Consider the following 16,844-nt stretch of genomic DNA (forward strand, 5'->3'; position numbering starts at 1 on the left):
GTTTATACTCCTTGTGTCTGTGTGTGTCCGTCCATTGTTACACTAGTGCGTCGCGTTAGCAGTTAGCCTTGTGTTGATGCGTTCAGAAATCATACAGAACCTTAATATTCCCTTTTTCCATAATATAAAGTGAATATGTGGAAGTATTTTTCGTAATTATGATGCATTAAGTACTTTTGTAGCTTTAAAGCTCTGTTTCATTTTGATATTCCAAAGATTTTTTTTAATATTGTTATTTGAAATGGCTGTTTACATATTGCTTAAGCTATACTACATCTGTATATAGAATAATCCTTGGTGTAGTGATTTCATGAAGAAAACTAACACCTAGACTCCGGCGGGTATAACAAGTATTATCCGCAATAGGCTTAGTGAAATAAAGAGTGAATAATTGAGGCCTGAGGTGAAGTAAATTTGTGGCTTTGATTTTCGTGTCTGAAATGAAGAGACATCAACGGTTCAGAGTGAGCCGAAAGTTAAATACACTCTTAAATAATCAGGTTAAGATTTTATCATGGAAGAAAAGATCATGGTGGCAATTTAATTAGTAAAAGGGCTAATGGTAAACGGGCAGTAGCTACAGACTTATTATTCTCTTTATGGTGCGCATTGACTATTAGTGCGTCTAGCTACAATTTAGCTTTGGTGTTATTTAACGTTAACATTCATGTTGGCAAACTAAGAATATTGTTGAGGTGAGACGAGACGATAGTGTTTACACTGCAAATCAGTTGTGAATGTAGCTATCAGAATATAGGCTAAACAGCTGAAGCGTAGACTTCATTTCCTGTTCTTTTCCCCATTGACTGATTTCCATGTGTCCAAGATTTATCCTTATTGGATGTAAAATGTCGTCTGCTTTACTGTACATTCGCTATGTTTGGAATACTGCTTCAATATTTCGTAAATTTTTACTTCAAAAAAGTGAAATAATTCCATATCTAGGTAAATAAGTTTGTAGTAGTAGACCTCTTGACTCGGAGAGGTAATATTTTGGTTTTCCCAACTTGTTATTAGCACAAGGGGAATAGCGAGACATTCGCCTCTGTTCGTTCAAGGTTGGACGACACCTAAGACTAATCACCTATTTAGATACCGCGCACTCATAGACGGCACGAGGACAGTTGACATCAACCCTTTAGACGATAGTTAGAGAATGGCTCCCAATTTACGATATCGAGGATCAATTGTTTCAGTACTTCAAAAACGGTCTGTAACGTTACATTTGGTATGTTTAAATAATGTTACTACGCATATTTTAATAGCCATAACCAATTAAAAACAACTTTATTTACTTCCCTAACTCTCTTATAACACTTAAGGGGTTAAACTTATTTTAGTTCAAGGTTCAATACATACAACATACATTAATTAAAAAGAAATTATTACCCTTAAAAGAAAGTAGAAACCCGCATTTTTTATATAGGGTCAGTGTGCCTAACTTTGGACAGCTGCAACTTTAGACACTTTTATTATAAAAATCATATTTAATTACTGGATGCATCAAATTGATAATGAAATAGCTTATTTTAAAGCTTAGAATGTGAGGAATTTAGAAAAAAATACTTCAAAGTCGTAGAATAACATCCGACTACGTTACGAGCCAAATTAGCCCACTCCCCAAACTCGTCCATTTAAATTACGGCCAAATTTGACGGGGGTCAACCCTTTGGTCCCGGGAAATAAGGTTTGACGAAAATTAGAGAAATCATACCTGAACAAACTAGAAACCATTCGAAAGAGCAACTTTTTGGCTTCATAATCCGTATTTTAAACACTGTCTTACGCGGGAAATTCGACGAAATATTCAGCTTTAAAAACACATGGGCAAATTTCTAACTTTGGACACTTTCATGCTGGCCGATTTCTCCGTTTGTTAACACTAATTAACTCGCGATAGGCCTAGTAGATGTAGGACTGGGCTTAAAAAGAAACGTTTTATTCCCCCCTATAGGCCTAAAAGGAATGAAGTATAGGTAGGCCTAAATAGGCCTAGGCCCTATATACCTAAAAACCTACATAAGTAGCCCCATATTTAATAAAGTTTGTTTTAAAGAAATTTCTGATTTTTTATATATTTTAGGCATACGTCTAGGTCGGCCTAAGCGTATAGGCCTATTTTTACTTTTGAAATTGTGATTCGCCTAATGCGTCCCCAAGTCACCCTTTTTTCGCTGTCCAAAGTTAGGAAGGGGTGTCCAAAGTTAGGAAGGGGGCGTCCAAAGTTACATAGAAGTGTCCAAAGTTGAGCACGAATTCGTCCTTTGGGGAACTCTACTTTGTGAAAAATGTATTCAATTTAAAAAGTTGAAAACTTGTGAGAATGTGTCTTAAGAATGCTTCTCTCCATTGCTTTTTTAATTTTGAGTCTAACATATAAGCAACGGAAGTTATTCAAGGTTATGCAAAAAGTGTCCACAGTTATGCATACTGACCCTATGGTTTCTACCTTCTTTTGAGTTTGTTATACAAAAATAGTGTTGTGCTGGCCCGATATTATTATTATTATTATTATTTTCAGTTCATAGCGCATTAAAGCTCTGGTGTAAACTGCTATAGCAGAAACTACGCAGAAACGCGCGCGATTAATATTACTGTTCATTGATGGTCTGTGTCAATAATATGATTTTGACGCGTTGATGGTGAACAGAATCTTACAAGTCGGAGATAAATCTCTCGTAACATATAAGCAAATATGATATGAACCAAAAAATGCGGAGAACAAACAATCCTACCAATTAATACAAATATCCATTAATCCAAACAAGAATCCAGAATCTTTATCACTTTTGTATTACAAACTACCCATGACTCAAAAGTTTTGAGTCAAAACGAAGACTATATGTAGGCAGCTGTTTATATTTTCTTAAATCTTTAAACATTTCTTAATTAAAACTCCCAATTTTTACAAGACATTCTTTTTTAAAAATAATATTCTCTTACACGCGACGTAACATTTAAAATATCCCAGGGCTATCCTATATATTTCCTCAATGGTATTCAAGTGATTAATGTAATTTATTTTTTTTTTCATCAAGATGGGCATGGGCAATTCCTCTCCCTCTAAGAAGACTGATGCTGCTGTTGCTCGTATCTGTGAATTTTCTTCTTTAACATCATGTTGTCGTGGCGCAGTTTGGCCACTTCATCCTTTAACGCCGAATTTTCCTTTTCAAGGTACGAAGCTCTGAGCACGATTTGATTCTCCTTGACCCTCCGGGCTTCCCGAGATCTCTTAGCAGCCATGTTGTTCTTACGACGTCTAGCCCAATATTTGTCATCCTTAAACTCTTCGGGTACAAACTGTTTCTTGGACTTTTTGATCATTGGCTGCGGTTTCAATTCGTCCTCCGAGAATGAGCAATTGGCTGGGTCAAAGTTTTGACCCGGAACACAAGCTAACGCCAGTTCATTTGGATTGATTTTGTAATCGACATCCAAGCCAAGTTGAGCTTTATTTTCCTGAGCTTTATGGAAGCTGCTGCTTGAACTTGCCTTTCGGCTTCTGCCACGGGATTCTGAATTGACAGCTAGTCCTACAGCGAATTTAAATTAAACATTAACACAAAACATATTAGGCTACTAAATGTTATAATGCAAATTGACCATTTTCAAATTTCGGGGAGAAAACAGTCTGGTGTTTCACCACCTTGTTTTCTTAAAGGGAGGGTGAAAGGGAAAATTAAGTAATTTTTTGTCCCTTCTACCGTTGCCTACGGAATAAGTATTAACAGGGTTCGTGCAAAATTTTTGGAATCAAATTCCCAGACTTTTCCAGGTTTTCCCTGACTAAATTTCAATAACTTACATGGCGAACATATATGAAAACCAATCAAAAATCACTCAAATCATTTTTGTACGAGTTATTATTATAAAAAGAAACCTACTATACCGTTCCGCGAATTTGGGCTTCTGGTCAAATCTCAGACAACACATTTTCTTGTCACCCTTACCCAGACTTTAAATTTCCCTACAATATATTTTTCCCTGACATTTCCTGACCTTTAAGGTCCATTTTCAATTTCCATGACCTTTTTAGGCCCATTTTCAATTTCCCTGACTTTTCCAGGATTTCCAGGTCGTGTACGAACCCTGATATTTAAGGCCAGTTCAAGCTTGGCTGAAGGTGGGGGACTTCACCTTACCTCAAAAATATATGTTTCGTCGCGTGATGGCGCTCTTTGCTATCCTTCTATAAAGGGATCATTCATAAAAGTAGATTTACTTTGGTTCATTGATGATTTTAAAAATTTTACTATTTAATTTTTTTTATTATTTTATTAATAAATACAAGTAATTTAAGACTAAAAGCTGAAATTCTGAATCGAGAACCATAGACAGCGCGAGGACTATAACCTTGTAAAAAAATAACGGCAAAAGAAACTTCTTTTTTAAAGACCCCCAAACATCATACTCTATTTGCAACGGTTCTACATTCTATTCGACTCATTCTATTTAATGCAGTCACCCAGGGGAAAGGGGTGAAAACCGGTGAGAGGATGATAAAGAAATCTACCACTTTAACCCTCTGCCCCGTACACTAGGGATGTCGAAAAACCGGTTTTTTCAACTCCGGAGCACCGGTTTTTCAATTCTTCGGTTTTGATCCGTTTTTTTAAAATGAAAACCGAAAACCGAATCGGTTTTTTTTTTAAATCACAAAATGAAAAGTTTTCGTTCCTCGTCACTTATTACTTAGCTTCGGTTGGATGCTAGCAATCTACCACCATGGAGACATATCGAAGGAGACACAGATGCGTATAATGCAAATTTTAAAGGAACTTGCGTTCTCACTCCAAGAGAATTACTCCATCTGTGGAGTAATTTTCCATTGGCATATTGTAGAATGCCAATGGAGAACGGCATTACTTAACGCCTATAGGTACTAATATTTGGTCTTTTGAGTCTACGTTGCAGTATAGCATTTTTCAACATTTATCATAAAGGGCCGGATAATAACCGGTTTTTGGATCGGTTAAACCGGCCATTAAAATTAATCGGTTAACCGAAAACAGTTTTTTTTTCCTGGGAAGTTGACATCCCTACCATACACCCCTCAGTTCGGTGGGAAAAAACTTTCAAATCGAAGCGTGGCGTCACTTAAAGGGATAGCAAACAGCGCACCTATCAGAGATTAAAGGCGAACTAAAATGTCAGAAATATAGTCTGAAAAACCTACGGCGAAGTGGCATTAATACTTATTCCGTAGGCAACGCTTCTACTAATTATAAGACCAATTTGGATCGTAAAACATCCAGGAAATTCCTACCAATGATTTTAAAACTCGAATTTTAGATTAGGACCTCCGACCAATTGTGTTACGCGCTCTACCTTATTGATAACAAAAATTCCTTTCGAATGAAATTAAGTCAGAGATTTGATAAAAATAGCCCGCAATGTGACAATTATGGCGCTAGATACGGAGCGTGAGCATGCCACGAGAAATTTGTTATCAAAAAGGCAGGGCGTTACGCGATTGGTTGGAGGTGCTACAATAAAATCACCAACGAAATCTCAAACTAAAATCAATTTTAAAATAATTCTGAGGTATTTCCCTGATGTTTGAGACTATGAAGATAGGTCTTATAATAAGTAACTTTATTTTCCTTTTCACTCTCCCTTTAATTTGCGTATAGAGAGCTTTCAATTGGAGGAGGAGCTGAGTCTCGTGACATAATTTACGCTGCCATATTGGTGGGTTTAAAGCAGAAATGAAGCTGAGACCACCAGAACAGCGGTAAGACTTGGGAGGGTGTGACGTACTACTATCCCATCTGAAAGCTCTCTATAGGCGATTAGTAACTAACAAAGAAAAAACAACTTACCTTGACTAAAGCTCTCATTTGAGGCACTAGAATTGGATCCTGGAGAGTCAATATTTGAATTGGGGACATAACCACCAGATCCAGATGCGTTTTTATTTGAAGGCCCCTCACTAGGGCAGTCAACGTCATCAGCTTCTGGACTAGATTGGTCAGCTCCCTGGTGACACAAATCCACTTCATCACTGTTTTTGTTTGAAGGTTGCGATTCGTTGGGGGACTTGTTACCGCTGTTGAAACTGATTTTGAAGCGGTTTATTTCATTGTCTGAAATTCCGTTGTCTTGCAGGAATTCATCAAGATCCAGGTATTCCAATTTGAAGTCAGAAAGGGTTTTATCCCACAGGTTTGGGCCCAGAAAAGCGGCAGTGGCGTCAAATTGTTCAGTTACGTCATCTGGATCTTTCTCTTCTTTGTTGTTTGTAGTTATCAATGCTGAGCGAACTGTAAATTAAAAAGTTTACGCGCACTGTAAGTATATATCATTAAACATTTATTAGGTATTCCCCCTCTTAGTTGACCTCCAGCATGACACAGAAATAGTGCTATCCTTGTAATTTTAAACCATCAAGCTCAGGAAACTGCACGTTAATATTTCCCGCCTCTAAGTTAAGATGCTAACCAATGAGATAGAATATATGTATTAAACCTAGAGTCACAACGTGGGATCTCGAGATTGACGTTTCGCGATCGATACACATTTTGTCGAGCATGAATCTGTAAAAAAATACGGGTGGCGCCACCTATTAATCACTCCAAGAACTGTTTTATTACCGTCTGCTGCTATAATCCGTGTAACAAGCTGTCAAGATGGGTTTTTAAACGTGTTAAATAAAATACGCGAGTTGAATAATAAAAACTGCAGTTCTTTTTAATCTAATAAATTTTAGATGAAATAAAAATCATAACGATGTTTCTGATTGCAAATAAGCGAGTAAAAGTTGTAATTAGTTCCGCTAGAGGCTCACAGGTGGCGCTGTCACGTTTTGATAAACGTGCTTGATAAACCCAATGCGTTTCGCGGTAAGCCGATTTGAATTGTAACTCTATCTCATTGATGCTAACGGCCTGGTCTGGGTTATTTAATAAGCTGTACAAATATAATAAGATTAGTTTTCGTTCGGGGTTATAAGGGTCATAGTCTGTGGTTTTGCATTGAAATAACTGAAATTAATCATCACGACGCCACAAGAACTTGCCTAAAGTAAGTCTCGGCTGAGGTATAGTTTAAACAAATGTCACTAGATGCTCCCATCATGGATGAAGGATGCGCGTGAAAAACATTCGACGCTCTACAGGATGTGCAACTCCCTATACTAAAAAGTAGACAAGTCGATACTAGCGCCGCCTGGCTACCAGCGCTGGAAACCCTCGCGGGAAAAATAAAAATACTGGACATAAGAAAAAAAAACACTGTTTTGCTTCTAGCAGACGACGCTAAGAAAAAAATCGACGGTAGCGCGTGTTTTTTTCTCGTGTCCAGTATTTTTTATTTTTCCCACGAGGGTTTCCAGCGCTGATAGCCAGGCGGCGCTAGTATCGACTTGTCTACTTTTTAGTATAGGGAGTTGCACATCCTGTTGAGCGTCGAATGTTTTTCACGCGCATCCTTCATCCATGCTCCCATAATCGAGGGGTGAAGTTGACTGGCTCTCAAAGGCTAGTTTTAGCTCCGCCCTCATGGACGAGTTCCTATTGGCTCCTGCCTTTGGCAAGGTAAAGTTTGTAAGCAGAAGATCAGCCAGAATTTTAGGGATGCCACAGGAAAAGACATTTGCTTTAAAGGAAAGCGCGGCTCCGTTGATGCCCCTGAAAGATGGCTTTTCTACTACACAGTGGCTAAGCTTGCTAAAGGCTAGTTAAGCCAAAGGCAGGAACCAATGGGACCTAGTGCATTAGGTCTGATTGGTTCCTGCCTTTGGCAAGGTAAAATTCCTGTCCACAAGATTAGCCAGAATGCTAGGGGTGATCATGGAGCCACGCTTTCCTTTAAGTACATGTCCTTATCATTTGAAAAAACACCACCTAAGCATATGCTTCGTTTCAAAAGACACCATCGAGACTCTACAGTTTGAGTGGGGCGCTTGTAATTTGAAAATCGCTTAAATCATTCCCGCAAACCCACGTCTTACGCTCTAAAAGTATATCCTTATGCTGAAGCCCCAAAGTGAGCTTTTTTCCTGTCAGCGGCGGATTGGTAAAATTTTTTTGAAAATATGTCAGAGCCTGTAACGGAGAAGCGGCGTGGTTCAAAGAAATTTACTTCGTTTTATTTCAAAAAATAGGACAACTGGCTGCAATGCAATCTCGCGAAAACAAGGACTAGGTGTACAGTACCATGGAGGAAACCAGGAGGATTGACTCTGGAGGTTTCTGTAACCATCCTGTAGAGGCGTGACAGAAGCATTGCAGAAACTATTGCTCCTAACGGCCACTAATTTTCTAACAGAATAAGTGCTATATGTTAGGGGCGAGGGACTAGTTTCCCCACTGTTAATATTCGTACGTAAATAAAGAGGGCGCCAGGATAGCATTTCGAAAATCGGATTACATAGGCTAAAAGCAGAGTCAATCATCCTAACTTAATCCATGACAGTACCAATGCATACGGAGTCTTTGAATATTGCCTGCGACGTCTTTCGCATACTTTTTACCCACCCGCCGTTGTCTTCCTTGGAAATCTCTTAAAGAAAATGTTGGCTTATATCTTCTACAAACCAATTTTACTTGCCCAAAGGCAACAACCAATCACAACTCGTCGCCAAGGGAGGAGCTAATTTGCTAAGCTAGTGGGCCAGTCAACACCATCCCCTTGACTAAGGGAGCATCTAGTGGCATTTGTTTAAACTACAAGATAGGCATTAGCTGCCAGAGAGTAAACACTTTTCCACAGTAGAAGTAAACTAAATAGCCTTATTTCTATTCAGCGCCACTGGCGGAGGTTCTGGAAACTACACCCATAGAGACTGCCAGACTGGTGAACAGTGACTTACAAAGGTTCGCAGAATCACTGCCAGATTTTTGGGAACGTACTTTCCCCAAGAGTAAAACGTACTACCCCAATGGGAGGGTTTTTGAAAACGTACTTTCTCCCTTTGGGGGTATTAAAATTTCCTTTCCCCTCTACGAAGGCTTTTGGCGCCATCTTGCGGCGTAATTTTCGTCCCATAGACGCTAATGTTAAAAAATGGAATTTGAAAATGTACTTTCAAACATCAAAATGTACTTTTCGTACTGAAGACTTTAAAATGTACTAAAAAGTACAATTGTACTACCAAGAACAACACTGCCGCCAGGTGACTCAAGAGCCGCGCCACCTGACGGTGATTCTGCGAACCTTCTTTAGTTACCCAATCTCTATGGGAGTAGTTTCCAGACCCTCCACCAGGGGCGCTGAATAAGGCTAATTGGATATCATTATAAATTTTGTGGATATGTAGGTAAATTGTGGAATTATTTATCTGTATCTGTGGTACAGTGATTAGATTAGATAGTGGTAGGTTCCTTAATTGGTTATGTAATAAAAGTTTGGCCCATTCCAAAACAATCATTCCTCTTTATGTGTTTATGCAAACATTGAAGCTATAGATAGTTTTCACACATGGAGAATTCATACTTTTTACACCAGGAGGCCGGGCTACCTGGCGGACAACAACCCGTCTGCTTTTGTCCTCAAGATAGCCCATCTTCCTGGTGTAAATGGTATGAATCCTCCATGTCTGAAAACTATCTATAGTTCTTAATCAGCTTGGGTGTGATTAATTGCCATTAAACTCTAAACTGCCAGCGATCTCAATTTCAAGGTAGCGATATTAACCCACAGTGAGCTAAGCAGCCCAAGCATGGTGGAGGTTTGTGAATTATGCAGCATAAAGCAGCGTAAAATAAGTCTATTTTGGTATAGCTAAATTATAACATTAATGTGCAATGCTGATGAAATGCAACGGTTTCTTAGTTGCTAAGTAAGCTGCAACTTTACAAACAGAAGGCAGCTTCATCTTAGCAACAAGATAATCATTTTAACCGTGTTAGAAGATGGCAACCTGGCCCCCAGTGAACCATACCCATGCCTTAGAAAACTAACCTACACATCCAACTCAACTAGCATTTTTTATAGCTCAAGCATAAAACGACATATATGTTAATTTATGAGTACAAAAAAATAATATTTAGCGTACTAATTATCGCTGTAAATATAGGTACTTAAACAACCCTCCTCCTCCCCCTCTCTTGTATAAATGTAGAAGACAAATTTCAACATACCTGACATTGGATTCCTTAAATCGTGTGTTTCTATCAATTCTTGAATATTAATGCTAGGATACCCGTTTATAGCTGGTAAATCTGATGAATTGTCATCCATTTTTGATTTTTCTACACAAAAATTAGGCTAAATACGGTAGTAAAAACTCAAACAGTCGCGGTTTTAGTCTAAAAAGTTAGAACTGCACGATAAATTAGAACAGTGGCTCGCCTGGGAAACTGTCCTTGCTACGCACCTCTTGAGTCTTAAGCCTAGTTGTTGGGTCACGTTTTTTAGCTAGCTGTGGGTGGAAGTGAAAACTGGAAACTACCAATCCGCGCATTAATAGGAGGCTTAAGGGGGGGATAATTTGGCTTCCACGCGGTATTCTCCTTGGAAAATACACCTTGTGTATTGCCGCCGCATTGGATTAAAATCTCTTTCGCGTTGTTTGTGTCCTAGATGGCATTTAATTGTGGAAAACTTCACTTGTTTTGTAGTTTAACCTCTAAGGTCCTGCGTCATCTTAAGACAATCAAATGATACAAAATTAGCGATTAATTTTCACGTGATAATGACGCAATATCCTGCTAACGACAAGCCAAAGCGTCTTGAACTCTTGATTCCGACTCCGGAAATCCGATCTCAATAAAACCATAGCCTACTCTATCTCGCGCACATAGAAATATGCTTGTGCAGTTCAGCTGCAGAAGAAAGCTGCTAAAAGTACGTTCAAAGATAGGTGAAGTCATGAATCTAGTTATCAAATTGTATGATATTGGAAAATATGTTAGGCTCACAAATAATGTGGTATTTCTCTTCGAAAATAAATTTTATTTATTTATATGCTAAAATAATAAAAATATAAATACATTCGTTATTGGAGTGCGGATAATTTCCATCAAATCAAATCAATCGGTTTGAATCAAAAGTACAAATAAAAAGCAAAATGTATACATAGTTCCCACCAGGCTTCGCATTAATACAAGTTTACAAGCAGAGTTGGGCACTCCTTTTTAGATAGATTTTTTTTCTATCAAACTATCATAGATGGCGAAACTATCAATTCTTTTGGCTATATTTTAGAGTGGAACTCCTTCTTAGATAGATTTTTTTCCTCTCAAACTATCATAGATGGCGGAACTATCAACTCTTCTGACTATATTTTAGACTGACATTGCTGGTTAGATCGATATTTTTCCTCTCAAACTATCATAGATAGCGAAACTATCAACTCTTCTGACTATATTTTAGACTGACACTGCTGGTTAGATAGATATTTTTCCTCTCAAAACTATCATATTTGGCGAAACTATCAATTCTTCTAGCTATATTTTAGACTGGCATTATTTGTTAGATAGATTTTTTCCCTCTCAACAAATCATAGATGGTGAAACTATCAAATCTTCCTTCAATATGTTAGATTGGCTCTCATTGTTAGATAGATTTTTTGCCTATCAAATCAAATTGAAATCTTTAGGGACGACTAAATTAATCGATTATTTAATTTTCGGACTTTAAATTTGATTGTTTTCGATCAAACTGATTTGGTCTCTACCTAATTTTACTCTGTTTAATCGATTCCTGATATTTCCTGATTTTGTAGAATTTCTAATATTTTCATATATTCATATAATTTCCATAATCTCATTTCTCAAGTTTGACTTTTAACTGTCTATAGTTCAAAAGCTACTTTTCATAATTTTTAAAATTATTCGCCCTTGATTTAATCTAAACCATCTACTATAAACGGTTAACTAATAATAATTAAAGGCAAAAATTGCAATTAAAAACTGTGGGTAATAAAAATCAGAAAATTTACACTTTAATTTATCTACTTCTACGTTTGGATGATTTCGTGGAATCGTTCTTCCTCCTCGAGTAGTCGTTCACATCAGTGACAGCACGGAGCTTCTATATACAAGAAGCTCCGTCTTCACAGTTTGAACTGTTGAACCATCGTTTATTTTATTTTTATTTATTTGTTTGAGAGGGTTATAACGACCACCAAGTACAGAATCTTCTTATAGAATAAACCTACACTTGCTAACGTTAAAATATATTAAAAACTTCGATATCATTCAAAAAACGACTTATCTTTCCAGAAATTTTCATAACTATCAATATTGCCTATCAAAGATTAGCTCATAATTTTTTTAAAATCAAATCAGAAAACAGATGTCGCCAAATAAAATCACTCAAAAAATCAATATATTTCTCAAGGAATAATGCCTATCATTTTTTATGATTTCTAAAAGATGGGGTTAGTAGCCAGATCACGTTGAGAATCGATATTTTTCTCTAGAAGATTTCAACGAATCAATGAATCATATCAACTTCGAGTGCACTTTCTAAGCTATCAAACTCAATCGATCATTATAATTCAAATTTTTCTCGAAAATAACTATCAAAATTGATACTTTGATTGGGGCAGATTTAGTTTTCTATCGTATCAAGTGGTAAAACTATCAAATGATATGATAGTGCCCTAGTGGAAAAAATGATTGGAAACCAATTGGGAAAACGCAGTTCAGAAACCAATTGGGAACCAATAGGAAACCAATAGTGTTTTCGTCACATTTCCGATAGGATATACCAATTACTGACCGATAAGATTGACCAATTACCGACCGATAAGATTGACCAATTACCGACCGATAAGATTGACCAATTACCGACCGATAAGATTGACCAATTACCGACCGATAAGATCGACCAATTACCGACCGATAAGATTTACCAATTACCGACCCATTAGAATGACCAATTACCGACCCATAAGACTGACCAATTACCGACCCATAAGACTGACCAATTACCGACCCATTAGAATGACCAATTACCGACCCATTAGAATGACCAATTACCGACCCATAAGACTGACCAATTACCGACCCATAAGACTGACCAATTACCGACCCATAAGACTGACCAATTACCGACCCATAAGACTGACCAATTACCGACCCATAAGACTGACCAATTACCGACCCATAGGCTCACACAGAACATATGAAAATTAATTAATAATATGGCGAACAAACTAATTACTAGGCATGTGCGAGTACTCGAAAAGGTTCGAGTACTCGATCGAGCTTCGAGCCGAGTACTCGGCTCGAAGCTCGATAAGCGATTTTTGAAAAGCTCGATACGTTTTCGAGCCTTGACCCAAAGCTCGATTAAAGCTCGATAGCCAAAATTGAGTTCCCAACCATCTCTCAAAAACCCTGGATGCGCGAAATACTACTTTTTCGATCTGCGCAGGGGTTTATGTAAGCTTAATTCTTATTGGCTTTTGAAATGGTGTGACACAGAACCAGGTCCGATAAATAAGACGACTTTTGATTGGCTCTTATAGTTTGAGTTTGAGTTATTCGTAGCATGAACCATCAATATAGAAAGTTCATGCTCTGTTCGTAGCATGCATGATAAACATGATGCCAGACAAAGAAATTATTTCATCATCCTACGTTAGCCGCGTTGTTGGAGGAAATTGGCGCCATTTTTCCCGCCGAAAACAAGTATCAAATAATCAAACAGTCTTTAGTTTTTTAAAAACTTAAGGCTGTTTGATACTTGTTTTTATTTACTTTCGTGATACTGTCTTAGCAAACTTAGCTTAAGGTTAATGCCAATTAGTTCCTTCTGAAACAAGCTAGAATAATCAAAAGTCGTCTTATCTAAAAAGAAGAACATTCTTAAGGCTCGAAATCCGATTTTTCACTAACTTGAAAGCTCGATAAGGCTCGAAACCCAATTTTTGACTAAACCTTAAAGCTCGAGAGCTCGATAAGAAAATCAAAGCTCGGCTCGAAGCTCGATAAGAAAAATTTTCAAGGCTCAAGCTCGGCTCGAAACTGAAAATTCAGGGCTCGCACACCCCTACTAATTACCACAGGCTCCACAATACTAATAAAACCTTCACAATTGAAATATTTTATTTTAAAAAGGAATTTTTTTTTTTTTTTGGTTTTTTCAATTTGGCGCGGCAATAATTTTTTTTCGCAAATCGGAAATTTTTTGGGTCAGGGCGTGGTTCACTGCCTTAGCCGCCATCTCCTGGGCAGACTGATCTTTCCCCTTTTTCTTGGCGTAGTAGCGAACACTACCTGCAATAATAACAGTTACTATTGTATGATTGATACAAATTTTTAAGCTTTCATTTTTTTAAACTTACTCTTAATAGCCGAAACCTTTTGTGGAGTAAGAGATGGCCTCGCTTCTAACGCCTTAGTTTTTTTTGAACCTATTTGACGATGTTCCTGTCAAGCTTCTATAATGAAACTCCCCGTTAGATTTATTTGGAACACTTAGGATTGTGCAAAAGAGTTCAATTCATTTACACCTTATAACACTTTGTACATTCTGACATTTCAATATGAATTTGTGAGAAACTGAGAATGACACAAAAGCCTCCCAAAAAAAGCACACACACACACCCACACCCACACTTGAAACATTAACATTAAAAATATGGCACAAGCAAAATGGTTTCAATCCACTTTTTTAATCTACAGAGTTTTTGAAAAACTATATGTTAAAGGGAGGGTAAGCGCGTTATGTAGGGGTGGAGCCTTTAATAAGCTTCTCTCTTGCATTTTGATGGAAGATAAAATTCAGAGAGAAGCTTACTATTTTTGACTTGTATATGGATTTAAAAAACAAGTAATTTGATCTAAACAGATCCATGATAATTATGATGTGGAACTCATAATTTTTCCAAAGACCTATTCGCTTTTAAGAATTTAAGAGAAAAAATATCATACTTTTACTGCGCATCTCCTCGTCATCACTAGACATATCATCTGGTAACAATTTAAGAGTTAATTTATTAGAAATTGAGACTATATAGGGAAGTCTACTCTTGTGTGTTAGAAGAAACTTACCGTAATTTACTCTCACTAACCCACCATCTCTCATCATCCCTTGGGGCTCATGATCTCTTATGCCTTTGACTATCTCTTGAGGTTCATTATCACTAATCATCGTTTTACGTTCATCACTAATCATCGTCAATATAACTTATCAAAAATGTCTCGTTCATTTATAATGAATACGTTTCTAAAGGATATCCACCACTTTTCTAAAGGTAAAAACTACTTTTATGTCGTTTTAGAGATTCTACAAATTCAAACTCTGAAAACAAGGGCCAAGGCTTAGCGAGTAGCAGTACTTTAGAAGCTTCAAAAACGTGATAAAGTTGTTCTTACCATTAGAAAATTGCTGAATATCCTTTAGAAACCTATTTGGAGCAAGATTTAATCGGATTTCATGAATTAGTTCCAATAATAACGCTGAAATTGAGTCGAGTTGAGTTTATCGAGCGTTGTAGCGGGCTAAACCTTGACCAGAGAAACGAGCATGGCCATGGAGGAAGGATACGAGCTATGGGCTCTATAGGAGAGCCTGGAGGGGCCAACTAATAGGCGCGCGAGAAGCCAAAAAGGGTCACGGTGGCGCCGCCAGACGGCGAGTAAAGTAACTAAAGTTTTAATAAAAATTCAAAACCATGTCAAGAACAACAAATCGAAACATGTGGTTAATAATTGATTGCATCGCTCCTAACTCCAAAAATAATAAAGGAAATGCTAGAGATTTGTCTTTTTTCCGATTTCCCAAAAATACCTGTTTTTTCACACGTTATAGAGCCATAATTTGTTTGAACTTTAGTTACTTTACTCGCCGTCTGGCGGCGCCACCGTGACCCTTTTTGGCTTCTCGCGCGCCTACTAGTTGGCCTCTCCTATAGAGTCCAATAGAGTTCCCTGTTGGAAACCAATTGGAAATGAAAAGAGTTCCCTGTTGGAAACCAATTGGAAATGAAAAGGACTTTAATTTGAAAACATGACCAATACATGTCCAATAGAGTTCCCTATTGGAAACCTATTGGGAATTAAAAGGAACTTAATTTGAAAACATGACCAATACATGTCCAATAGAGTTCCCTATTGGAAACCTATTGGGAATTAAAAGGAACTTAATTTGAAAACATGACCAATACATGTCCAATAGAGTTCCCTATTGGAAACCTATTGGGAATTAAAAGGAACTTAATTTGAAAACATGCCCAATACATGTCCAATAGAGTTCCCTATTGGAAACCTATTGGGAATTAAAAGGAACTTAATTTGAAAACATGACCAATACATGTCCAATAGAGTTCCCTATTGGAAACCTATTGGGAATTAAAAGGACCTTAATTTGCAAAAATGACCAATACATGTCCAATAGAGTTCCCTATTGGAAACCTATTGGATATGTAATGGTCTTGAAATGGCAAGAAACCCCAATTCATTCCCAATAGAATTTCCAATCGGATGGTTATCGGAATGAAATGGACTTCTATTGGCAGATCATTTCCTATAGGTCGCCAATAGAAATCTTCAAACACCAATAGGATCGAATTTGTCACCGATTGGTTTCCAATCATTTTTTCCACTAGGGTGCCCATCTATGTTTACAAGTCCAAAACCAGTTTATTAATTCGGTAAACCAAACGACCAAACCAATCATAAAAGAGCTTCATGACGTCATAGGTGTTTAGAAAGTAGTACACAATGCTGGTCATCCAAAAGTTAATTCTTGCGGGCAAGCTTCAATGAAGTATACTTTTTGTTTTTATGAATGTTCTTTTGGTTGTTTCTTGAATGAAATAGAGTGCTGTCAGTTTTGACGTCAGATCCAAGGTTAAACGCCACGAGTCTGCCTTTAGCAATGGGCGGCCATGACGGTTACCGTTTTTTCTTTATGGGAAAACAGCATGGGTGACGTCACACCGG

General features: G+C 37.5%; 2 protein-coding genes across 4 annotated transcripts; both read right to left on the reverse strand.

The window, feature by feature from the left end:
- Positions 1–1,256: 1,256 nt before the first annotated feature.
- On the reverse strand, positions 1,257–10,483 carry LOC149682670 (thyrotroph embryonic factor-like). Of its 2 annotated transcripts, none has more exons than XM_089834315.1 (3): positions 10,086–10,483; positions 5,826–6,266; positions 1,257–3,518 (listed from the first exon to the last, which is right to left on the reverse strand). In XM_089834315.1, the coding sequence occupies exons 1-3, from the start codon at positions 10,183–10,185 to the stop codon at positions 3,064–3,066; spliced, it is 996 nt and encodes a 331-aa protein (XP_089690441.1). In that variant the 5' UTR covers positions 10,186–10,483; the 3' UTR covers positions 1,257–3,063. The 2 variants fall into 2 exon arrangements, with proteins under 2 accessions (XP_089690441.1, XP_089690440.1); XM_089834314.1 differs by having other exon boundaries at positions 1,257–3,536.
- A 3,502-nt stretch (positions 10,484–13,985) lies between these two features.
- Positions 13,986–15,755, reverse strand: LOC149682671 (uncharacterized). Of its 2 annotated transcripts, none has more exons than XM_089834317.1 (5): positions 15,276–15,755; positions 14,952–15,148; positions 14,832–14,870; positions 14,243–14,311; positions 13,986–14,174 (listed from the first exon to the last, which is right to left on the reverse strand). In XM_089834317.1, the coding sequence occupies exons 2-5, from the start codon at positions 15,073–15,075 to the stop codon at positions 14,041–14,043; spliced, it is 366 nt and encodes a 121-aa protein (XP_089690443.1). In that variant the 5' UTR covers positions 15,076–15,148; positions 15,276–15,755; the 3' UTR covers positions 13,986–14,040. The 2 variants fall into 2 exon arrangements, with proteins under 2 accessions (XP_089690443.1, XP_089690442.1); XM_089834316.1 differs by having other exon boundaries at positions 14,952–15,201; positions 15,276–15,752.
- Positions 15,756–16,844: the final 1,089 nt, after the last annotated feature.

The sequence above is a fragment of the Phalangium opilio genome, unplaced genomic scaffold (assembly GCF_054372755.1).
Source record: "Phalangium opilio isolate 3A_F unplaced genomic scaffold, DU_Popi_V2 ptg000038l_1, whole genome shotgun sequence".
Classification (NCBI taxonomy): Eukaryota; Metazoa; Arthropoda; class Arachnida; order Opiliones; family Phalangiidae; genus Phalangium; species Phalangium opilio.

What these genes read in the sequence shown, in the direction of transcription:
- LOC149682670 (XM_089834314.1), bottom strand. Translation starts at nt 10,185, where the DNA reads ATGGATGACAATTCATCAGATTTACCAGCTATAAACGGGTATCCTAGC. An exon ending in TTTAAGGAATCCAATGTCAG is followed by an intron (nt 6,267 to 10,085) that starts GTATGTTGAAAT and finishes TTTAATTTACAG; the next exon opens with TTCGCTCAGCATTGATAACT. An exon ending in AAATGAGAGCTTTAGTCAAG is followed by an intron (nt 3,537 to 5,825) that starts GTAAGTTGTTTT and finishes AATTCGCTGTAG; the next exon opens with GACTAGCTGTCAATTCAGAA.
- LOC149682671 (XM_089834317.1), bottom strand. Translation starts at nt 15,075, where the DNA reads ATGATTAGTGATGAACGTAAAACGATGATTAGTGATAATGAACCTCAA. An exon ending in GTTAGTGAGAGTAAATTACG is followed by an intron (nt 14,871 to 14,951) that starts GTAAGTTTCTTC and finishes AATTGTTACCAG; the next exon opens with ATGATATGTCTAGTGATGAC. An exon ending in CGAGGAGATGCGCAGTAAAA is followed by an intron (nt 14,312 to 14,831) that starts GTATGATATTTT and finishes ATCGTCAAATAG; the next exon opens with GTTCAAAAAAAACTAAGGCG.